Source organism: Carlito syrichta, unplaced genomic scaffold (genome assembly GCF_000164805.1).
Source record: "Carlito syrichta isolate Samal-C Ts95f unplaced genomic scaffold, Tarsius_syrichta-2.0.1 Scaffold126612, whole genome shotgun sequence".
Classification (NCBI taxonomy): domain Eukaryota; kingdom Metazoa; phylum Chordata; class Mammalia; order Primates; family Tarsiidae; genus Carlito; species Carlito syrichta.
Genome location: NW_007070708.1, coordinates 1 through 22,087, shown reverse-complemented (window position 1 = coordinate 22,087; position 22,087 = coordinate 1). Strand labels below are relative to the sequence as shown.

Sequence of the window (22,087 nt, the reverse complement as noted above, 5' to 3'; positions counted from 1 at the left end):
TAAAGGAGGTTATATGGGTGGAGTTCTAATCTGTCAGAATTAGTGTCCTTATGAGAAGAGGAAGAGACACCAGACCTCTGTCTTATTTTTCCCCTCTCTCCTTCCCTCTCTCTCTCTCTCTCTCTCAGAACACAGCAAGAAGGTGGCTGTCTGCAAACCAGGAAGAGAGGCCTCATCAAAAATCGACCCTGCAAGCATCTTGATTTTTGACTCCTAGCTTCCAGAACTGTGAGAAAATAAATTTCTGTTCTTTAAGCACCACTTAGTCTGTGGTATTTTGTTATGGAGCCTAAGCAGACTCATAAATCTGTTATCTCAAGAAAGACTGTACTTAACCAATGGTAGTTTAGCCTAGAATCCCAAACCCATCTGTGGAAGGTCATCTTTAAACCGAAGAGCCTTCAAGATCTCTCCTCTCTTTCTTTTCGTCTTTTCTAGGTATCACTATCCTTAAGAGAAGATTCTAATTCGTTCTAAGGAAGACAAGTAGGGGATAGCAATGACCTGGAATCATTGGCTGCTTCTTGTGTGTCCTTTGCTAAACTGGACTAGCTGGACAAATTAGTCTGTTAGCAGAAGGTCTGAATTCTGCAAGTGACATTACTAGATTAGTTTAAGTACAAAGACAATTAAATTATAACATAGCAGTCCTCAGGGACCTGGATTGATGAAGAGACCAGAAGAACTTGTCATTAATCAGTCAAATACTGATGTGTAAAAAGGTTATTTTACAAGGAGATGAAAGGGTTATAAATATTCTGGCTTCCCCCCTTGTAATGTCTGTGAAATTAATTTGCTTCACAAACTCTCTTTACATAGACACCACTAAGAAAATGTTGGTACATGAACCAGTGGGGATCAAGATCATGAGGTTTTTTACTATGTTGAGGTAGGGCCAGTTCAACTGAAATATGGGGACAAAAAGCTTTGTCCGGGATGGCCCCTATTGCTAATTCATGGTCCTATAGACACCTTATGTCACATCTTAGTCTTGGCTGTAGCTCTAGAGACAGGGCAACAGGTTCACACATGGGACAAGAATACCCACCTTGCCCCACTTCTTTTCAAGGTCAGAGTGTTCTCAGATAAGTCCAGGAGTGGGACTATTTAACTTACACCATACAGGGTCTGGCCCTGCCCCTGAGGCTCTTTTTTTTTTTTTTTTAGAATGATAGGGACGAGAGGCACCAGATTGAGATGGAGGAGGAGGGAACGAGGCAGGGGAAGTTGGAAAGGAACTCTCCATCACTGGAGAATGGACTTGAGGTGAGTCCTGGTGTCTCACAGATCAAATGAAGGTGAACATAGGTTTATATCCTCTCTTCTCAAATCCACATTTGCATTGTCTCATTTAACCCTTCTCTTCTTTCCTACCTTCCAGAACCTGCCCAAATAAAATGTGTGGAATTAGACAGCATTTCTCCATCACTCTAACACATGATCTTCCTGGATTTGGAAGTGCCACCTTTTCCTTGCAGGGTGGTAGCTTGACAGGTAGAGAGAGATGATGACCAGGTGTGGACTGATTGGAGGGTGGCAGGAAATGGCACCTCACCCCAAGCCACTTGCCACAACCGTAGCCCAAGGCAAATCTAGAAACTCCGGTTGCTGGTGATGACTTGTGGCTAAGGTATTGTTTCCCAAATCTCTGTTACTTATGTTTGTGATGTCTGCCATATTTGACTTCCACTGAGACGATTAATTACTTATACGTGCTCTTTAATTTGCTTTTAATTTCTAGCCACTAGCTCATGAAACCCAATGTCATGGTCTGAATGTTCATGTCCCCCCAAATTCATATGTTGAAACCTAACCCCCAAGGTGATGGTAATAGGAGGCGGGTCTTTGGGAGTTGATTGGGTCATGAGGGTGGCACCCTCACGAATGGGGTTAGTGCCCTTATAAGGAAGTGGCTGAAGAGATCAGAGTTCTTCCACTATGTGAGGACAAAGCTAGAAGGCACCATCTATGAATCAGAAAGCAGGGCCTCACCAGACACCAAATCTGCCAGCACCTTATTCTTGGACTTCCCAGCTTCCAGAACCGTGAGCAATAAATACCAAGTTTATGGTATTTTGCTACCATAGCCAGAACAGGCTAAGACTCTCACCTCTCGCATCCATCAACAGATGATGGTTTGTGACTGATTCATTAATATTCTTCTCGATGGACTTGAGACCTGCATCACAGTCTCCACTACAATTACATTCTGATCACAATCTTTACTTTATATTTTAAAAATTCCTATTTTAAGCCTCCAAATCAGGAAGCTTTTTATATGTGGTGTCAGATAGCAAGTATATTGGAGACTTGTAGGCCAGGAAGCAAAATCGAATCTACTAGGTAGGTAGTTACACGACAGCAACGAAAACAAATTTTTGGACTTTTAAAATTGACGACACTAAAATCATAATTATAGTCACTGAGTCCAATTTTTTGGTCATACAGGTCTACTAATGAGAGGGTTGGAATTATCTTGCAGGGGATAACATTTTGCTTAACTGGGGTTCAACGATAATGTTTGCTACCATCATATTACTTACAAATGTTCACCAGTAGGAAACCCTTAGCTCACGGGTTGTAAGAAATACGCAGCGATCAGGCTGGTTTTGGCCTGCAGGCATCAGTTTGCCAACCCCTGAGATGATAGATTTAATAAGGGGAAAATGGGTCTGACTGCCAAACTCCAGAATTGAGGCTTCAATGTCGAGCTAAAAAATTTACTGATGTCACAACACATCAAATGCTCAACACTGAGTGAGTGCCCTTATGTCAACGATGGACTTTGGCTGACAGCGATGTGTCAAGGCAGGTCCATCGATTCTAACAAGTGTGCCACTCTGGTGCAGGAGGCTGAGTCAGGGAGGCTATACGTATATAGGGGCAAGAGACATGAGGACTCTCTCAATTTTCTGCTCAGTTTTACTAGCAACCTAAAATTGCTTTCAAAAAGAAAGTCTATGAAGATGTACTAGTGGACATGATAGAAATCTATGAACCCAGGGATCTACATCAGGCATTGCCCTAAGTAGTCATGGAGAAGGGTCAGGTATAAAAGTCTGAGGGATTTGTGGTCAGGCCTGAATGTTCTTCCTACAGGGTTGCTCATGTCATGTCAGTCTCATCTTGAATGATATCCATGACACTGAGAGTCTGACACCCCAGTTTTGTTTCTTTCCAAATAACCATAGAATTGTTGAAACACAAAATATGTGTCCACGTAGCTCCTAAAATTATCTCATGGTATGTGACTGTGCTTTGGAAAAATGGAGCGAGGCTGGTATTCCTCAAATCTGACTGCACATTGGAGTCCACTGGGTAGATTTAAATAAAAAAAGTAAAAAGTAAATGCTTGGACCCAGTTCTAGACCAATTACCTCAGAATCTCTGGAGGTAGGGCTTATCGTACTGGTATATAGCAAACATCCCAGGTGATTTTGATGTGCATCCAGCGTTAAGAACCATGTGGTCATAGCAGGGTGCTTCCAGAAGCTTCTATTAAATATATAGTGATCTTAAGGGCAGCCCATTGAGAAATATCCAAGGATTAATATACCTCAGCACAAACGATGGGGTGGAGGGGCGCAGAGGATAAGAAATGGAGCTTGGGGAACCAGACAATGTGGAGGAGTCCCAGATAGCCAAGAGGCAGCTGGCTTCACGAAGGATGAATGCACACAGAAGGGAGAAAACCTCCCCACAACCAAGAGCCCACCTTGCAACCAAGTCCAGCTTCCTGAGAGCCTCAGCCCTCCCTGACCCTTGGGGTGCCCTGCTCACCTCACATTGGCCAGGGGTCCAGCACTCTCAAAGTTGTCTCTGAGGCCGGGCCCGTCGCCTGATGATTTTTGGGAGTCAGAATAAGAGGAGACGCTGTTGAATCGGACCTTGTAGCTCCTACCAAAACCAAAGAGTGTCTGTGAGCTCTGGCTCGGAACCCCCTCCTGAGGTCAACACCCTCGATGGATCTTCAAGTCACTAATCTTGGTTCTAGGTCTTCTCTAGCTTGTTGTCAACCATAACACTCCTGTGGCCTCTTCTGCAATGTGCCAACTTACCCATGCCTAGCACGGTGGTAACACTCCATCTGCACTTGCCCCTACCTGTGCTTAAAGGGTTTCTGGCCATGCTAAACTCAGGAAACTTGAGACCCATAGAGTTAAAATAATTGAATCAGTAAGAAGTCAGAAATAGAACATACTACCGCTTAAGCATTAGGCCATGATTTCTTGCTTCCCAAATGTTAATGTGTACAACCATCCTAGGATCTTTAAATTTTTTTTAAATTATATTTTTAAAGATGGGGCCTCACTATGTTGCCCAGTCTCACTCCTGGGCTCAAGCAATCCTCCAATCTCAGCCTCCCAAAGTGCTGGGATTACAGGCATGAGCCACCGCACCCGGCCCATCCTGGGTTCTTGTTAAAAGGGTAATTGCGATTCAGTAGTTCTGGGACAGGGCCTGGGACTCTGCATTTCTAACAAGCCCCCAGGAGATGCCAATGTTGCTAGTTTCCAGACTTCACTTTGAGTAGCCAGAGACTAGGCCGTGCTGCCCAATAGGATGGCTGTGTGTGGCTGTTTAAATTCGAAGTGAAGTTGATTTGGATGAAATATAATTAAACATCCTGTTCCTCACTTGCAACAGCCATGTTTCAGGGCCTCCACAGCCACGTGTGGCCAGTGGCTGCTGCCATGGACAAGCACAGATACAGAACATTAATGTCCTTGTAGAAAGTTCTGGACAGTGCTGGAGGACCCATTCAATGCTCTCCCATAAAGTTATGGTCCTTAGTTCAGTGTTCTGTCATATTTCCCATCTGAAGTAAACATGAAAAATGTTCAGCACCAATACCCAGCATGAAAAGAGATTTCATTTTTCATTAAATTGTTTTGAAGGTGAAGGGAGATGTCATTGGGAGTCAAATCTCAGCCTGAGAGGCTCAGGAGTCTGGAGACTTTAAGAAAAAAAAAATCCAGTTTCTCAGTTTTCCTCTAAAAAGGGTGAGTTTTGTTCCCAGACCCATACAAAAACTGCAAGACCAAACAACCAACACCCCAGAACAAAACACAAAACTCAAGAAAAAACTCCCACACACAAACTTGGGTACAGATGCCCCCCCCCACAAGAAAGAAAAGAGAAGGAAAAAAAAAGTGCATTCTGGCAGCAGGATTTCTAAGCTGGAGGCTCTTCAAAGTTTTCGCTCCAGCATCAGGAAAGTTCTAAATATATGAAAGTGTATTTTCTGCCCTAAAATAGTCTCATATTGAGTCACTTCTCCAAAGAAGTCATGCAACGTATCAGGGGGTGGCTGGGTGGTTAGTGTCGGAGGGATGGCTGACGGTGGCGGGCAAAAATAGCAGCACGCGTATTTGTGTGAGGTGGCAGGTTTGCCAAACGCTTTCTTCTTTATTATTCATCCTTCTTTATTGCTATTCTTTCATCCCAGCAACAGGCCCCAGAGGTGGACAGGGCAGGGGCAATTTCTCCCCATCTGGCAGATGAGAAAGACTGAGGCCCACAGAGGTCAAGGGCCTCGCTCAAGGTCACTCAATGAGTTAGGGATGCGACTCGGGTTAGGACTCGGGTCTCTTGAAGACCCGGATGTGGCCCCGGGCATGCGTGCTCACACTTTCACACACATGCGTGTACACACATGGGCACAAGCACATGCAAATCCACTCACGCACACTCTCTCTACCTGTGCTGGCTGTCACGGGCTGTAGCCAGACCGTGGACTTCTGTGTCACCACGGGGGAGGGAAGGCCCTTTACGGGGAAAGAAACGCAAGGGTTCCGGGTACCTAGAGGGGAGAATTGATGGTGCCCTATCTCTCCCTGAAGGAGGGGCGAGAGGGTCCTGCTGGGAGGCCACCCAGGATGGGGTGGCAGGGAGAGGGGCAGGGAGATCAGGGACTAGGATGCCCGAGTCGGGCACAGAATGAGGGCTGGCAACAGGGACTCAGCAACTCTCCATACCCCCTGAGTTTCAAACAGATGTGAGCCTGGCAACATGTGCTCAGCAAAAAGCCAGGAGGGATTTTCTGCAAAACGCCACCCACAGACGCAGCCAGCTACTGCGTCTGACACTCAGCGGAGGACACAGGGATCTGCTCCATGCCGGGGAACCACTGAGCTGGCCTCACCGAAAGGCAGTCCAGTGAGCACACGACATATGTCCCAGACCTTACGGGGCGGGAAGGGCTTTTCAAGGGTAATTGTTATTCTTATTTTTCAAGCTGGGGCTTGCCCTATCACCCAGGCTGGAAGGCAGTAGCGCGATCCCAGCTCACTGCAGCCTCCAACTCCTGAGCTCAGGCAATCCTTCCACCTCAGCCTCCCGAGTAGCTGGGATGACAGTCGCACACCACCACATCCAACTGAGTTTTTAATTCTTGGTAGAGATGGGGGTCTTGCTATGTTGCCCAGGCTGGTCTCGAACTCCCAACCTCAAGCAATCCTCCCACCTGGATAATTTTGATTACAGATGTTTTTCACCTTATCAAATACCTTTAGAACCCAACCTAACATTAGTTGCAATTCCATCATGAACGTCTTTTGACGATAGGTACTTTTTTTGTCTTACATTGAGGCATCTATCTTTTGAATTTGACATCTACATTAGCTGCAACCCTGCTGTGAGCATCAGAGAGTAAAGTTCTAAGAAAAGAAGGTTTTAGTAACTTTTCTTTTTTGACTGGTCTCGCCATGTTGCCCAGGTTGGTCTTGAACTCTGAAGCTCAGGCAATCCTCCTGCCTCAGCCTCCTGAGTAACTGGAGACTATAGGTTACCTTTCATTAATTTTGCATCTAAGTTCCCAAAGAGGGAAAAAGAATAAGAACGATGTTTACACCATGCCCTTTCATCTAGCTTCTCATTGGATTCTTACCCATGAGAAAGTTAAGGCAGGTATTAGAACCCCAATTTGACAGAAAAAGCAACTGAGACATGGGACTGCAAAGTGACCTGCCCAGAAACCAAAACCCATCCCCTTCTTTATGGCTGCATAATATTCCATTGTGTATATGTACCACATTTTAAAAATCCAATCCAGCACGGACTTTGCAGCAATTTGGATGGATTTGGAGTCGATTATATTCAATGATTTATCACAGAAACAAAGAACCAAGTTCCATATGTTCTCACTCATAAGCAGAACTTGAACAATTATAATGCTTTAAGAAAGCGATTGGCAGTAGTGGAAAACTGTCGGGGGGGGGTGGGGGTGGGATTAGCAGTTGAGGGAAACTGCTAGGGGAGGGAGGGGCATACCTCATCAACAAGGGTACCTGCATGATCAATGTTTGTATACCTAACCCTGAATTGTACCCCACATCTTTACAATAAATAAAATAAAACAAACAAAAAACCTCTGCCCCAATGGACGGCAGATGCCCCCAAGCTAAAGTTGTCACAAAGGGACTTGGGTTACAGCCACTACCCGGAACTGAATGTACAGCCCAGATGGTAAAGTCAGCTACCCCGGGGGGCATCGGGTGACATTGGAAGGGTCGTTTACTTACTTTCTTTCCTCCTGCACAGAGTTGGGATGCCTCATTTCCATCAGCGCACAGCCGAATTTCTGGAGGCCGAAACAGATGAGCGAGATGTAAAACATGTGTTAATCGGGAATTGAGTCGGGCGCTGAGGGACTGGGGTCCTGGCTGGCGGAGAGGAGACTGATGCCCGGGACCCTGGAAGTCAGGCATGGTCGGGGGATCAGGCCAGGTAGCAGTGCCCGCATTGCAGATGCAGCGAAAAGACCAGCTGTTTAAATGACTGCAGGTTGTGGACCTCCCCTTCTCCAGCACACAACTCCCCCTCATAGCTTCCTCTCTATGAAAATATTGTCGCAGTGTCCCTCGTGAAAACGATGTCAGCTGAGTGAGCCACCTGTTTGGAATGGGTGCTCTGATCGTGAGCTTGGGGTCCCTCAAATGCAGTAGGAGACTCCAAGCTCACCATAGGAGCACCCATTCCAAACCGGTGGCTCACTTAGGCAACATCGTTTTCACGAGGGACCAGCCAACTAGTGGACACCGAAAGACTGGGGACTTGAAATCGTCCCATGTTTGCACATAACTTGGGTCCCAGTGGAAGCCACTGGCTTTGAGGCTCAGCAAGATTTGCTATTGAACAGGTGTAGGGGAAGGGGCCCAGCTCGGCTCCTCCTTCTTCCCCATGGTGGAAGCATACGCCAGGACAGATGGAAGCGCATCTCACCTCTCCGTTCTCAGGGGGGTCTCCGTTGCCAAAGGTGCTGGTAACCACCAGGACCAGAGTCTCATGCTCCAGGTGCACGATGTCGTATTCTTCCATGGACATCACCTAGGGGCGCGGGCAGAGGCAAGGGAAGGAAGAAGGCGGTGAGGAGAGAGAAGAGGGAGGAGAGACAGGAGGTGATGGAGAGGGAGAAGAGATGAGGAGAAGGGGAGTCATTTTGAGTCAACTCCATGGGACGAGAGCCCCTCATTCTGGTTCCACAGTTCCATGGGCTCAAGTGGGTAGAACTAAGCGCTTTTGGGGACCTTCCTATGGTCGGTGGCCTGAAGGCTTGCCTGGGGCAACGGTTCAAGGGTGGGCTGCCAGCAGAGAGGGATCTTGATGGAGGCCCCTGGGCTTCTTACAGTCGGTTGACCTGAATTTTTTCTGCCCCATGTAGGTTGAAAATGATCTGGCCAGATCTGACCAAGGCTGCTCAGTCTCTTCTCTTATCCTCCCTCCAGCAGTGTGGAGTGCCCCGGCCAAACACATCGGAGGTACGTGCCTCAGGGAAAGACGGTTGCCCTGTGTCTTATCATGCCCCGAGCAACATTTCTCAAAGCAGGTTCTAGAAAATTCCAGTCTCCTGAGATGCTCCATGAAAATAAGTGGTCCCTGGTCAAATACATTTGGGAAACACTGACATTCTATCCTCTCCTCTTTCGGAGATTATAAGGCATGCTTGTAGATTCAAGGCTCTGAGAAGTCCTGCAGGAATGAAATCGATTCAGTTGTGTTTAATGCAGAGCTTCCAAAACTGTTCTCAGAACGGGTTCTTACAAACCTTCTAACACTTTACTCCAAAGATGGGGATATTTTGTGATTCCTAGACTTCTGGAAGGTTTGTGGAGAGAGGCACATCAGGGTCCCCTGAGATTTGTGTACGTGTGGGCATTTTCGAGTGTGCTTTCATCTGCTGTCAAGGGGTCCTTCTCTGCTGACTTCTCTCTTTCCCCTTCCCATTTTAAAAGATATTCTCCTATTTTAATATTTTTAAGTGTTAGTTTTATTTATTATCTTTTTTGTTTGTTTTTGGAAACGAAGTCTCACTCTTGTCACCAGGCTGGAATTCAGTGGTGCAATTATAGCTCACTGCAGTCTTGAACTCCTGGGTTCAAGCGATTCTCCCTCCTCAGCCTCCCGAGTAGCTGGAACTATAGGCATGAACCACCGTGATTGACTAATTAAAAAAAAAAAAATTGTAGCGATGAGATCTCCCTATGTTGCCCTGGCTGGTCCTGACCTCCTGGCTTCAAGTGATCCTCCTGCCTTGGTCCTCCAAAATACTGAAATTACGGGTGTGAGCCTCTATGCCTCCCCCATTTTTATTTACCATGAAGGGCCGAGGAGCTGTCATTGTCCCCTACCCACCTTGGCATCAAAGGCGTGTTTGAAGATCTCACACAAGGTCTTGGCATAGGCTTGTGATTTGCCGGTCTCCGTGGCATAGAGGATGGTCGCTTTGACCCTCTTGGCCATTGCCTGCCCCATCAGCTTGGCCGAGAACTTGACAGCTCTGGAGGGAAGAGGATGGGGGGGGAACAAGGGAGGAGGGAGAGAAGATCCTGAATTGGGACTTTCAGAACTGCTATCCATGAAATCTAACAGGAGGGGACGTGGCCTCTACGTGCTTGATGGCCTCAGGCTTCCCTCAGAGACACTCAAAACCTCTGCCTCCAGGAAGCCAACTGACTTCTTGGGTGAATTCCACCAGAGCGATTCGTTATGATCAGAACGGAGGGTGAGTTCTGTTAGTTTGTGGCTTGGTCCGTGGGTCCCAGGCTTCAGCACTTTGGCATCCCAAGAGTTGCCTCATAGGATGATCATCCATCCATTTGCTTATCCCTCATTCATCAAAGATGTGTTGAGTGTTTGACTGTGTCAGGCATTGCTGGAGGAGCTGGAGGACACTGAGGATAGAGCTATGCTCATGTGTGCATGCGTGTGTACGCGTGCTTGAGAGAAACACAGAGAGAAATGAATCCCTAAGAAGTCACCAGGCATTAACTTAGAAGGGAGTTGAGAGGTCCAAGGTAGGGCCAGGTTTGGCCTACTCAGCAATGCACATCCGGGGTCTTGCATAGAGCCTGGTACCCGGTAGATTCTAATTAAATACCTATCCAAAGATGCTGCCTCTTTGGGGAGTTTGAATGCCGAGTCCAGCCTCTTTCCAGGTAAACGAAGAAGCCCAAACCAAGGCTCCATCCTTCCCCTCTACAGGGCCAGGAGTGAGGCAGAGGGGAGAGGGCACAGAAACCAGGGGCTCAGGAATACCTGGGCTCCACTCCTGAGCGAAACTCCCTGTTCTAACTAGGAATCTCAGGGCCCCCGTTGGCTCCCGTTAGGTTCCAGTTAGCGGTTGTATACAAATCGCTAATTATCCCCCACCTGGGGATTATTGGAGGTAAATTCATTATTTTTTAGAATCAGGAAAACCGCCCACGCTGTAGGAACACAGGAGCTTGGGGGAGAAGCTGAAAGGAATAAAAGGTAGCTGGAGGGTTCCCTTGGAATGATCTGAGCATAAAAACACAGCGATAATTAATTCCCATTGTTACTACCCAAAACTTAATAGTGCAATTAACATTTTAGATTTCTTCCTCCCTTCTTCCTCAGAGACAGGGGAACCTAACTGGAGCCAATGGGGGCCCTGAGATCATGTGAAATATTCTCGTTAGGAAAGGATGGCTGCCCATGAGGGTTTTTTGTTTTTTGTTTTGCATTAGGACTGCAGCCTCGACTCCCTGGGCTCAAGTGATTCTCCTGCCTCAGACTCCTGAGTATTGAAATTACAGGTGTACATCACCACGCCCTGCTAATTGTTTTCATTTCTGTAAAACCGAACTCTTGCTACGTTGCTCGGGTTGGTCTCAAACTCCTGGGCTCAGGCAATCCACTCACCTCGGCTTCCCAAAGTGCTGGGATTACAGGTGTAAGCCACTGCGCCCAGCCTGTCATGAGTTCTTGCCTGGCTGGAGGATGGGATTAGGGTGGAAGGAGAGAGAGGAAGAGAGATCCCACTGGCCATATTAGGAGTGAGGACTTAGGTTTGAGTCTCTGCAAGGCCCACCAATGTCTTGCCTTTGGGGTCCTTGGCTTAGATGGCACTTGTCATAGATGAGATAGCATACATAGAGAGTTCTGGACTCAAGGAGGTGAGTATGAGCCTCAGGACATACCCCTGTCTCCTGCCAAAACAGTAGCTCCAAACATTAGCCTCTGGTGAGTTACTCCATGAGGTTCTCTTTCTTTGGGTAGAAGGCTGCACCCCCATGAAGCTGTCTCAGCTGGTACCACCCCACTCATCAGCTGTCACCCGGCCAGCCAAGTATTCTTCAAGAAAATTACTCCTCAGTAGCTATGTACCCCCTATCACCTCTTAGTCGTTGAACCTTCATCATCTCAATGGTCACCTCCTCCAGGAAGCCCTCCCTGACCTCCCAGACTTCTTGAACCACTGTTATTTCCATGAGTTAATTTATTATTGCCACTTATTGTATATGTGTAACTCTTTGACAAATGAATGGCTGTGAGTTCATGAGAGCAGAGGCTACATCTGTCTAGCTCACCATGACATCCCTGGAGCCCAGCACAGCGCCTGGCTCCGAGAGGCCCTCAGCAATCACTGGTGGGCTGAATGAATGAATGACTGAGTGAATGAATTAGGGGCCAGCCCTGGTCCAGGATGTTCTCTAGGCAGTGCTGCCCTGGGGCTGACTGACCACGGTTCCTCCCCACTCTGAGTTCAGTGACTTTCTGTTGGTAGCTTGAGAATGGCCATCATGAGAGTGTTTACAACATGGCAATGGGCAAACGTTATGAATCAAGGTATTATTATTATCGATATACCACTGTCTCTAAGACAAGAGTTTAAGAAACTGGGAAGGGAAAGTGAGTTCGAGGAAGAGAAACATTGGGGCAACACTGACATCTCCCACTCGGGGCAAAGCAGGCATGGGCGCAGGAGGAGACGGCAAGATTGTATCCCCGAGGGGCCAGTGGGAGTGTGGGGTGCAAGCACCAGCTGGCTCCCCTCGCTGGGGTTCTCTGAGCATGGGTGCACAGCTGCCCGCCCACCTGCTGCAGGACACTCACTCTGCCAGCTTCTTGAAGCCGATGGCTCGCCGCTTTGTGGGGGTCCCGTTGGTGCCCTTCCAGACGTGGGTGTTCCAGGGATCGGGCTGGAAAAGAAAAGAGGACAATGGTCACCGCAGGAGGGCACCCGGCTCCCCTCGGAGACGCCCAGGACTCCCTAGGGCCTGGGGCTGTCCTGCCCTCAGCCCTCCATGTGGGATTCCAGAAGTGCCGACCACAGGTTCTTGCCCAGTGGTTTCTGCGTTGTCTGGCTAATCCATCCCCCTCCACCCTCAGTCCCTCTCAAATTCATTTCATCTCCATCTGGTCTTTCCGCTAGACCTGTGCTGTCCCATATGGAAGCCACCAGCCGCGTGCGGCTATTGAGTGTCCAGGGCTGGCCCCTAATTCACTCACTCATTCATGTACTCAATCATTCATTCATTCAGCCCGCCAGGAAGTACCGAGGGCCTCCCTGAGCCAGGCGCTGTGCCGGGGGTGTCCCGGTGAGCTAGACAGATGTTGCCCCTGCTCTCATGAACTCACAGCCATTTCTTTGTCAGAGAAATCACACAAATAAATGGAGCAGCTGTGACAGGTGCTATCAAAAAGTGGTTCATGAAAATAATAGTGTTTCATGGCGTTTAGGAGGGCAGGAAGGGCTTCCTGGAGGAGGTGACCACTGAGCTGAAGAATGAAATGAAGAAGGTTTCACAAAAGAGAGGGGAAAGAGGGGGGTTACGGCCCGAGACTGCTGAGGAGTAAATTTCCCGAAGAACCCTTGGCCGGCGGGGGACCAGCGGATGAGCAGGTGGGACCACTGAGACAATGTGTGTGTGTAGGGAGGGGATGCAGCCCTCTGCTCAGAGAGAGAGATAGTTGCCCCCCGAGGCAACACGTGTGTCGGACGCAGAAGACTCAGCACAAGAGAGGCGGCGGGGCGGGACCTGGTATTCGAAGCAGGGCGTGAGGCGGTAATTGAGCATCTCCTGGTGGAAGACGGGGGTGATGCTGCCGGACATGGGGGGCACGATCCACACCCAGTCGGCGGGGCAGCCTCCCCGGCAGCGGTACTCGTTCTCCATGTGCTTGATGAAGGACTCGGTGGCCGAGTGGTGGTCGACGATGGTCACCTTGTCGCTCTGTGGGAGGAGAGGGGACAGGGGTGCCGAGGAAAGAGAAGTTGGGTGTCTCTCTCAGGACGCTCACTCTCTACCCCCAGAGCAGTGCTTCCTGGGAGTGGGCCCCAGGGTGGGTTTTCCCACGGCCATTCTCTCTGCGTTTCTCTTTTGGCCCCACTTAGGCCCAGGAGAACGTCTCGGTTGGGTGCTGTTGTATCTTTAACATCTTTCTTGTGGATCTTCCAACCTTCCTCCCTCTCATCCCACCCTCCTTTTTAAAATTTTTAAAATTGATTTATTTATGTATGAGTTGGTGTCTCACTCTGTGGCCCAGGCTGGAGGGCAGGGGCACCATCACTCCTTGTGGCAGCCTCTACCTCCTGGGCACAGGCGATCCTTCTACCTCAGCCTCCTGAGTAGCTGGGACCACAGGTGCGTGCCATCGTGCCCGGCTCACTTTTAAATTTTTTTGCAGAGATGAGGTCTTGCTATATTGCCCAGGTTGGTCTCGAACTCCTGGGCTCAAGAGATCCTCCCGCCTCAGTCTCTGGGAGTGCTGGGGTTACTGGTGAGAGACGCACAACTTTGCTTTGTTTTCCTTGTGTTTGCTTGCTTATTTACTTAATATCACAATTGCCTTCCATTTATGGCAACTGATGCCCGCTCTCAGTGTATGGTGGTGATATAAAATCCTCATAAAATACAAGTTTTTAGTTGAGTTGACTTAAAAAAACAGCACAGGTAAATCACAGGGGAGGCGCAGGTGGACTGTATGTCGAGGGGAGCTGGGCTGGGCCTGAATTCCTAAGCTGTGCAAGCAACATTTCCTCTCTTTGCTCATAAAACCTCGCCCTTCCTGCTCTCTTGTTTCTTCATTGCTCATCTCCCTCCGACCCTATTGGCTGACCTGTCTTTGTGTCAGTCCACAAACTTCACCTCCTCTATCACTAAGAGGGAAGGGAGGTGGTCTCCCTCTGTCTTGCCATCTCAAGCTGTTTCTTTCCTTTGATATTCCTCAGTGCCCCCACTGTCCCCATATCTGACATGGGGACATATGGCTTTTATTCCTATCTACTCACGACTTGGTCTAACGTGTTCATCCTGCTGTGTGTGCCTTTGACATGCCCAGACTGGAAGCCCCCATAGGATAGAGATGCTCCCTATCAGGACGAGTGACCTCTATTCTTTAAGTCTCCTGGTTTTCCCAGGAGAATCCTGGTTTGTGCCCACTGTCCTGGCATAATTATTTATAGCTCCCCTTTCTGTTCTCAAAAGAGTTGTGGCTTAGCCAATACATTTCACAGCCACCCTACTATAATACCATTTGCCACAGAGCCTCATGCATTTTGGATCCTAAGTGCTTCTTATCACGATGATGAGTATTTGTCTGTTATGCCATAGCCTGAGAACTTAAGAAAGGACAAGACACAGAGGATGCCTGTCATCTCAAGTCTAAAAAACCCAAAGCAACAAGTCACAATGCTCCCCTCCACCATCTATTCATCTCATCTGTCTGTCAAATGGTCCCCACCCAAGAGCCACACTGGAGAGGAAGGCATGCAGGATGGGAGGCAGACCATGTTCATGGATAGACTCCTCCCAACAGCAGCTTCTGGTAGGTAGGTCTCTTGACCCTCTGAACCCAGGTTTGGAAGGGTCTGAGCTCCCATTTGAGGCTCGACCCTGGTGATTGTGGGGTCCTGGTGCTACCTGAAAGCTGTAGAGAACTGCAATATTGATCTCCACCAGTGCCTGGTCCTTCCACAGGGAGGATGTCTTCCTCATATCTAAGTTCATCTTCTTGGCCACTTCCTGAGAGAGGAGAAAAAAGGCAGACCTATAGGCTGGGCACCTCTGGATTTCAGACTGACGAGCTGCTGTTATAAATGAACTTCTTAATTAATCAATCAACTCGCTCACAAACTAATTCATTCACTCACTCATTTAAAGTATTTTTTTTTTCTTTTGAGAACCTGTCGGCAGCAGGAAACTAGAGACTTGGCTAGCCTTTTAATGATTAAACTTACATTCTGAGTGGGGAGAGAGTTAATACTGACATGTGCTAATCCCTAGGAAGAAAATAAGGTAAGGAAACAGGATGAAGAAGAACATGGAACTGGGCTGATTCGGGGCAGTCGGGGAAGGCCCACTGTGGAGAGAGCATGTAAGGCGAGACCTAAGTGATGAGGAGAAGCAGAAAATTCGTAGCTCTGGGGAGAGACCAGCAAAAGCAAGGCTCTGAGGTAGGACCAAGCTTGGGCCATCTGAGACACAGAAAGAGGGCAGTGTACTCAGAGGGTGGCGCATGAGAGGATCTGGTGGGAGTGAGGCGGGACTGGACAATGTGGGACCCTGAAGGATGTGCCAAGGAGTCCGGATTTTATTCCAGGTGTGACTGCAGGCAGAGTCTGGGGATTTGTCTTTTTTTTTTTTGAGTTGGAGTCTCACTCTGTTGCTCAGACTGGAGTGCAGTGGCCGCTCCTGGCCACCTCAGCCTCGACCTACTGGGCTCCGGCGATCCTTCCGCCTCAGCCTTCTGAGTAGCCGGAATTACAGGCATGCGCTACCACGCCCAGCTGATTTTTTTGATTTATTGTAGAGATGAGGTCTTGCTGCCCAGGCGGGTCTCGAACCTGCGGGCTCAGGCAATCCATTCACCTCAGCCTCCCAAAGGCGCGGGATTACAGGCTGAGCCACCGAGCCCGGCTTTGGGGATTGTCTTAAGCAGAGATGTAGGTCTGGGGAAAAGCTACCTCTCCAGCCCCTCCAGCCTACCCCACCCCCAGAGCAGTCATTACTTAGCATCTGGACCACAAGTGCTTTGACGATGAGTGCTGAACTCCTCAGCACAAGTCCTTTGACGATGAGTGCTTGACAGATGGGGAAACCGAGGCTCAGAGAGGTACCTGAACTTTTCCGGGGTCCACAGAGCCAGTTGGCTTTGGAGCCGGAGCCCTGGAAGATGCCTAATGGCCAAGTCCTGGAACCTGCTCCCCAGCCAGCCCACGCCTGCGGCAAAATGACTTGCAAAAACCAGCTCGGCTGGTGACATGTATGTTGCAGCTAAGGCAGAAGCAGGAACTGGTGTCAGGAGCAGAGAAGACCCAAGAGCAAATGCATTAATTAGAGCCCTGTTTCCACTGTCTCTGTCAATACCAGTCACTGGCGGGAACTCAGGTCTCATTACAGGGCTGGAAGGCAGCAATTTCTCGGGCTTGGGTAAATGACTCCCAGATCCAGCTGTCAGCATGCGAACCTAATAGCAGTGGGGATTGGAGGGTTGGGGTGAGAGGGAGGCTCGTTTAAGCTACCCAGCAACTATTCTTTGCAACTGAGATGCAAGCAGAGATCAGAAAGCGGGCTTTGGGATTCACTCTGAGGCTGAAGTGTTAGGTTCTGCTGGAGCCTTTACCAGCGACAGGTTTGCAGGAAGTAAGACAAGTGACGCTGCTTTATGGAAATGCATATGAAACTTGAGTTGGTTTAGGACAGAGGAAAGTGTGTACAGTCAGTCATCCTGCTACTGTTATTCTACAGCATTATTTTTGGTGAAAAGAATAGAAATTATTGCAGGGAGAGAAAAAGTTTTATGACTTAAAAAAAATCCCCAAATGCGACTTGAGTCCCTTCTGTGGAAATGGCCTGAAATGTCTTCTCTCGTGCCAGAAGTTTGTATGCATCAGTAGCTGCCCAGTAGAATCTTCCAGGGGAACTTTGCAAAATGCAGATGCCCAAGTCACATCAGAACCCTGGCGAATGGGACCCGGGCACCATCAAGTCCCAGGGCCTCCAGTGTGCAGTGAGGCTGAAGATGTCTTGCATCTATATTCCAGGGCGATACCAGTGGATTTTAACAACACAACCCTAACACTTGCTTCTGAGTTTTTGAGAAAGGGTCTTGCTCTTTTGCCCATAGACCACTGCAACCTCAAACTCCTCGGCTCAAGCAATCCTCCCACCTCAGCCCCCTGAGTAGCTGGGACTACAGGCATGAGCCACCACATTGGGCTTTTTTTTTTTTAAATTTTTTTATTAGTTTTTGTAGAGATGGGGTCTTGCTATGTTGTTGAGGCTGGTCTTGAACTCCTGGCCTCAAGCGATCCTCCTCCCTAGGCATTCCAAAGGGCTGGGATTACAGGTATGAGCCACCATGCCTGGCCTGGTTGAGTTCTTGTTTTTTTTTTTTTTTTTTTTGAGTTGGAGTCTCACTCTGCCGCCCAGACTGGAGTGCAGTGGCCGCTCCCGGCCACCACAGCCTCGACCTGCTGGGCTCCGGCGATCCTTCCGCCTCAGCCTTCCGAGTAGCCGGAATTACAGGCATGCGCTACCACGCCCGGCTGATTTTTTGAGTTATTGTAGAGATGAGGTCTCGCTGCCCAGGCGGGTCTCGAACCCGCGGGCTCAGGCTATCCACTCACCTCAGCCTCCCAAAGGTGCAGGATTATGAGTTCTAATCTTGGCTCTGCCTCTTATTTCCTGTGTGACACAGGCCCAGCACTCAACTTCTCTGTTTCTCAGTGCCCACGTTTGAAACAAAGCCAACAGCAGCAGACTGTTGTGAGACACATTTGCTGACAAAAACACAGCAATCATGATGCTTTCACCAAATGTGAGTTTCAGGAAGCACCGCTCCAGCACTTTTTAGTCGATAAGGATGAGTCAGCCCGGGAGGGAATCAGACCCTCTGAGAAGTGCTTAGAGTAGGGAACCACTGCCAGCCCTCCTCCCTTGCTTTTCAGAGGAGACTAAATATGTCCCGAGTTTGTGGGTCACCCCCCAACTCTTCTCACAAGGTTTAACACTGAGAGGCAGTGTAACACAGTGGTGAGGAACTTGGACCATCGGGCCAAACTGGGCTGACATCCCACACCTGCTAACTGTGTGACCTTGAGCTTGTCACTCCATCCCTCCAAAAGGCCTCGGTTTCTTTGTGAAAGGGGAAGTACCAAGATTATGGGGAGGATTAAATAAGAATGGAATACAGGCCAAGTGCTTTGAATAGTGTTAGTGTGTGGTGTGTGCTATGTGTATGTTTGCTATTCTTTTCTTTTTTTTTTTTTGAGGTGGAGTCTCATTCTGTTGCCCAGGCTAGAGTGTAGTGGCATACTCATGGCCACCCCAGACTCAACCTGCCAGGCTCTGGCAATCCTTTTGTCTCAGCTTTCCAAGTAGCTGGAACTACAGGCCTGTGCTACCACATCCGGCTAATTTTTTAAAAAAAAATTATTGTAGAGACGAGATCTCACCAATTGCCTGGGCTGGTCTTGAACCCATGGGCTCAGGCAATCCACTAGCCTTGGCCTCCCAAAGTGCTGGGATTACAGGCTGAGCCACCGAGCCTGGCCTTCTTTTTCTTTTAAGAGATGGAGTCTTGCTCTGTTAGCCAGGCTGGAGTGCAGTAGCATAATCAAGACTCACTAGCCTCGACCTCCCAGGCTCAAGTGGTTCTTCCATCTCAGCCTCCTGAGTAGCTATCACCATACCTGGCTAACTTTTTTTCTTTTTTCTATTTTGGCAAAGATGGGGTCTCACTACGTTACCCAGGCTGGTCTTGAACTCTTAGCCTCAAGTGACCCTCCTGCCTCAGCCTCCCAAAGTGCTGGGATTCAAGATGTTAGCCACTGTGCTTGGCTGTGATTTTCATCGCTGGTAAAGACACAGGTGCCTCTGAAGCTTCCAGGAGCTTCACCAGGATTGCAATTCTGTTCTAACCCCTTCAAGCATCCACGCTCCTGAGCTGGGCTGTGGGGAGGGACTGCTGAGCTGACGCCCTCTGCCCTGGGCTCCCCTTCGTGGTGACCCATGAGGAGCCTCACCTCCAGGATGTTGTAGCGGGAATTGTCACAGTAGTCGCGGACGCCAATCTCTGTGCCCATGTACCAGCCGCTGAAGGGACAGGCGCTGAACTCCAGGCCGCCGATCTCAAGAAGCATGTTGGACACGGCGGGGAGGCCGTACCACTTCAGGCCCAGGTCCTTGAACCACTCAAACCTGCAGAGAGCAACACAGCCGGCTCACCTGGGCAGGACAGCCTGAGTCTGGGGATGCTGGAATGCCAGGGACTGACTGTCTGGACCTGATTCCTAGGCCCGCGCTAGGTCAATGGAATCACGTTTCACAGGTGGGGCCTGAGGATACACATTTTAAACACATTTCCCAGGTATTTCAAATGGATGTTCAGGCCTGGAAACCACTGCCTTGGGCTGCTGTTTATATTCCAAACCCACCAGGAAAGTCAGTCCAGGGGAAAGCGTGGGGACTTACTTTGCCCCCACCCCTCTGAGCTCCTCCTACTTCAGGGCCTTTGCACAGGCAGTTCCTGCCTCCTGGGATCTTGTTCCTTCCTGCTGTGCTTCCGGCTCTTACTAATACTTTAATTCTCAGCTAAAATGCTGCTTACTCATGAAGGCTTCCCTGATGCCCCGTTTATTGGAATTAAATATTTGAGTAATGGTGTAAGATCTTCCCCTTGGAGATCATAAGCACCATGGAGGCGGGATTAAGTCAACCTCGAAAGCTAGCACGATGCCTGGCCTGTACTGGAAACAGTAAACCATGTGGGACAAGCCAATGGATGAATGAGTGAATGAATGTAGGCTAAACCTCACCCAGGAAGTCATGAGGTGACTTCCTAAATATTGGGGTGTCAGGAGCCTCCAGACACTTGCTCCCTCTCCAGGCTGAGACTAGGATCAGGCAGGTAAGGCATTAGCCTTGGGTGCAAAAGTTATGAGGTAAGGAGGTACACCAAAAACTCAGTAACCAAGATCAATGCTATCACTCATTTATGCAATATTTTGAATTAATGCAACATTTAAAAAAATCAAAATTAATTTTTTTTTTGAGTCAGGGTCTCACTCTGTTGCCTAGGCTGGAGGGCAGTGGCATGATCATGGCTCACCGCAGCCTTCACCTCCTGGGCTCAGGCAATCCTTCTGCCTCAGCATCCTGAGTAGCTGGGACTACAGGTTTGCACCACCATGCCTGGCTAATTTTTTTGATTTTTTTTTTTTTTTGTAGAGATGAGGTCTCACTATGCTGCCCAGGCTGGTCTTGAACTCCTGGGCTCAGGCAATCCTCCCGCCTCAGTTTCCCAAAGTGCTGGGATTACAGGTGTGAGCCACCATGCCCAGCAAAATCATATATATATTGGATGAACAGTAGATCAACATTTTCAATAAAGACAGGATCCAGTTCAGGATTGAGATTAGTGTGAGACCACTGAGGTGTCACGTGAGTGCAGGGTGGGATTTAAAAAAAAAAAATTAACTTTGAGACCTGAAACTATAAAACTACTAGAAGAAAACCGGTAAATGCTTCAGGATATTGGCCTAGGGAAGGATTTTATGAATAAGACCTCAAAAGCACAGGCAACAAAAGCAAAAAATAGACAAATGGGATTTTATCAAACTAAAAAGCCTTTGCATAGCAAGGAAAACAATCAACCACGTGAAAAGACAGCCTGCAAGCTGGGAGAAAATATTTGAAAACTATTCATCTGTCAGGGGTTCATATCCAGAATATATAAGAAACTCAAACATCTCAACAGCATAAAAGCAAACAATTTGATTAAAAAAATGGACAAATGATTGAAACAAAAACTATTCATCTGACAGGGGTTCATATCCAGAATGTATAAGAAACTCAAACATCTCAACAGCATAAAAGCAAACAATTGGATTAAAAAATGAGCAAATGATTGAAACAGACATTTCTCAAAAGAAAACATACAAATGTCCAACAAATAGATGAAAAAATGCTCAACATCACTGATCATAAGGGAAATGCAAATCAAAACCACAATGAGTGATCATCTCACTCTCACTAGGATGGAAATTATAAAAAAGACAAAAAATAAATATTAGTGAGGACATGGAGAAGAGGGAACTTGTACACACTGTTGGGAATGTAAACTAGTACAGCCACTAGGCAGAACAGCTTGGAACTTCCTCAAAAAACTACCACGTAGAATTACCACGTGATCCAGCAATCCCATTACTGGACATTTATCCAGTGGTAAGGAAATCAGTCTATCAAGGAGATATCTGCACCTTCATGTTTACTGCAGCACTGCTCATCATAGCCAAGGAATGGAATCAACCTAACTGTCCAACAACAGATGAATGATTAAGAAAATGTGGTAGACAAACACATTGGAATATTATTCAGCCATAAAAAGGGGTGAAATACTCTCATTCGTGGCAACATGGATGGAACTGGGGTAGATATGATAAGCCAGAGACAGAAAGTTAAACATCACCTGATCTCACTCATGTGGAAGCTAAAACGAGTTGATCTTATAGAAGTAAAAACTAGAACAGAAGATACTGGAGGCTGGGAAGGGTGGGGGGAAAGGAGGGTAGGAAGAAATTTATTAAAGAATACAAAATTAGAACCCAACACCTGAGCTGTGGCGGTGGCGGCGGCTCCTGCGCTCCGGCTGGGCTGGGTATGGCGCCGCCCGGGTACTCGTGACCAAGCCAGGTGTGCGCGGATGTCAGTGCTCCCAGGGCTTGGACACGCCTGATGCGCCTAGCAGATGTATTTACAAAGAAAATGCCAATAAATTGGCAAAGGGACAAAATGTTAATTAAAGAGAGATGCTAAATGGTTGATATCGTCATGTTAAA

At 48.2% G+C, this 22,087-nt stretch overlaps 1 protein-coding gene across 1 annotated transcript in view; it reads right to left on the bottom strand.

Annotated features, from left to right (window-relative positions):
* Positions 1-19,448, bottom strand: part of LOC103250172 (nitric oxide synthase, brain) — a gene marked incomplete at its 5' end in the record, with an annotated part of 62,103 nt that extends 42,655 nt beyond the window's left edge. The window contains 9 exons of the mRNA XM_021707888.1: positions 3,781-3,897; positions 5,702-5,803; positions 7,524-7,582; positions 8,224-8,328; positions 9,634-9,778; positions 12,358-12,443; positions 13,284-13,478; positions 15,168-15,269; positions 19,274-19,448. Coding sequence (XP_021563563.1) covers positions 3,781-3,897; positions 5,702-5,803; positions 7,524-7,582; positions 8,224-8,328; positions 9,634-9,778; positions 12,358-12,443; positions 13,284-13,478; positions 15,168-15,269; positions 19,274-19,448 — 1,086 coding nt within the window. The remainder of the gene's footprint in view (positions 1-3,780; positions 3,898-5,701; positions 5,804-7,523; positions 7,583-8,223; positions 8,329-9,633; positions 9,779-12,357; positions 12,444-13,283; positions 13,479-15,167; positions 15,270-19,273) is intronic.
* Positions 19,449-22,087: the final 2,639 nt, after the last annotated feature.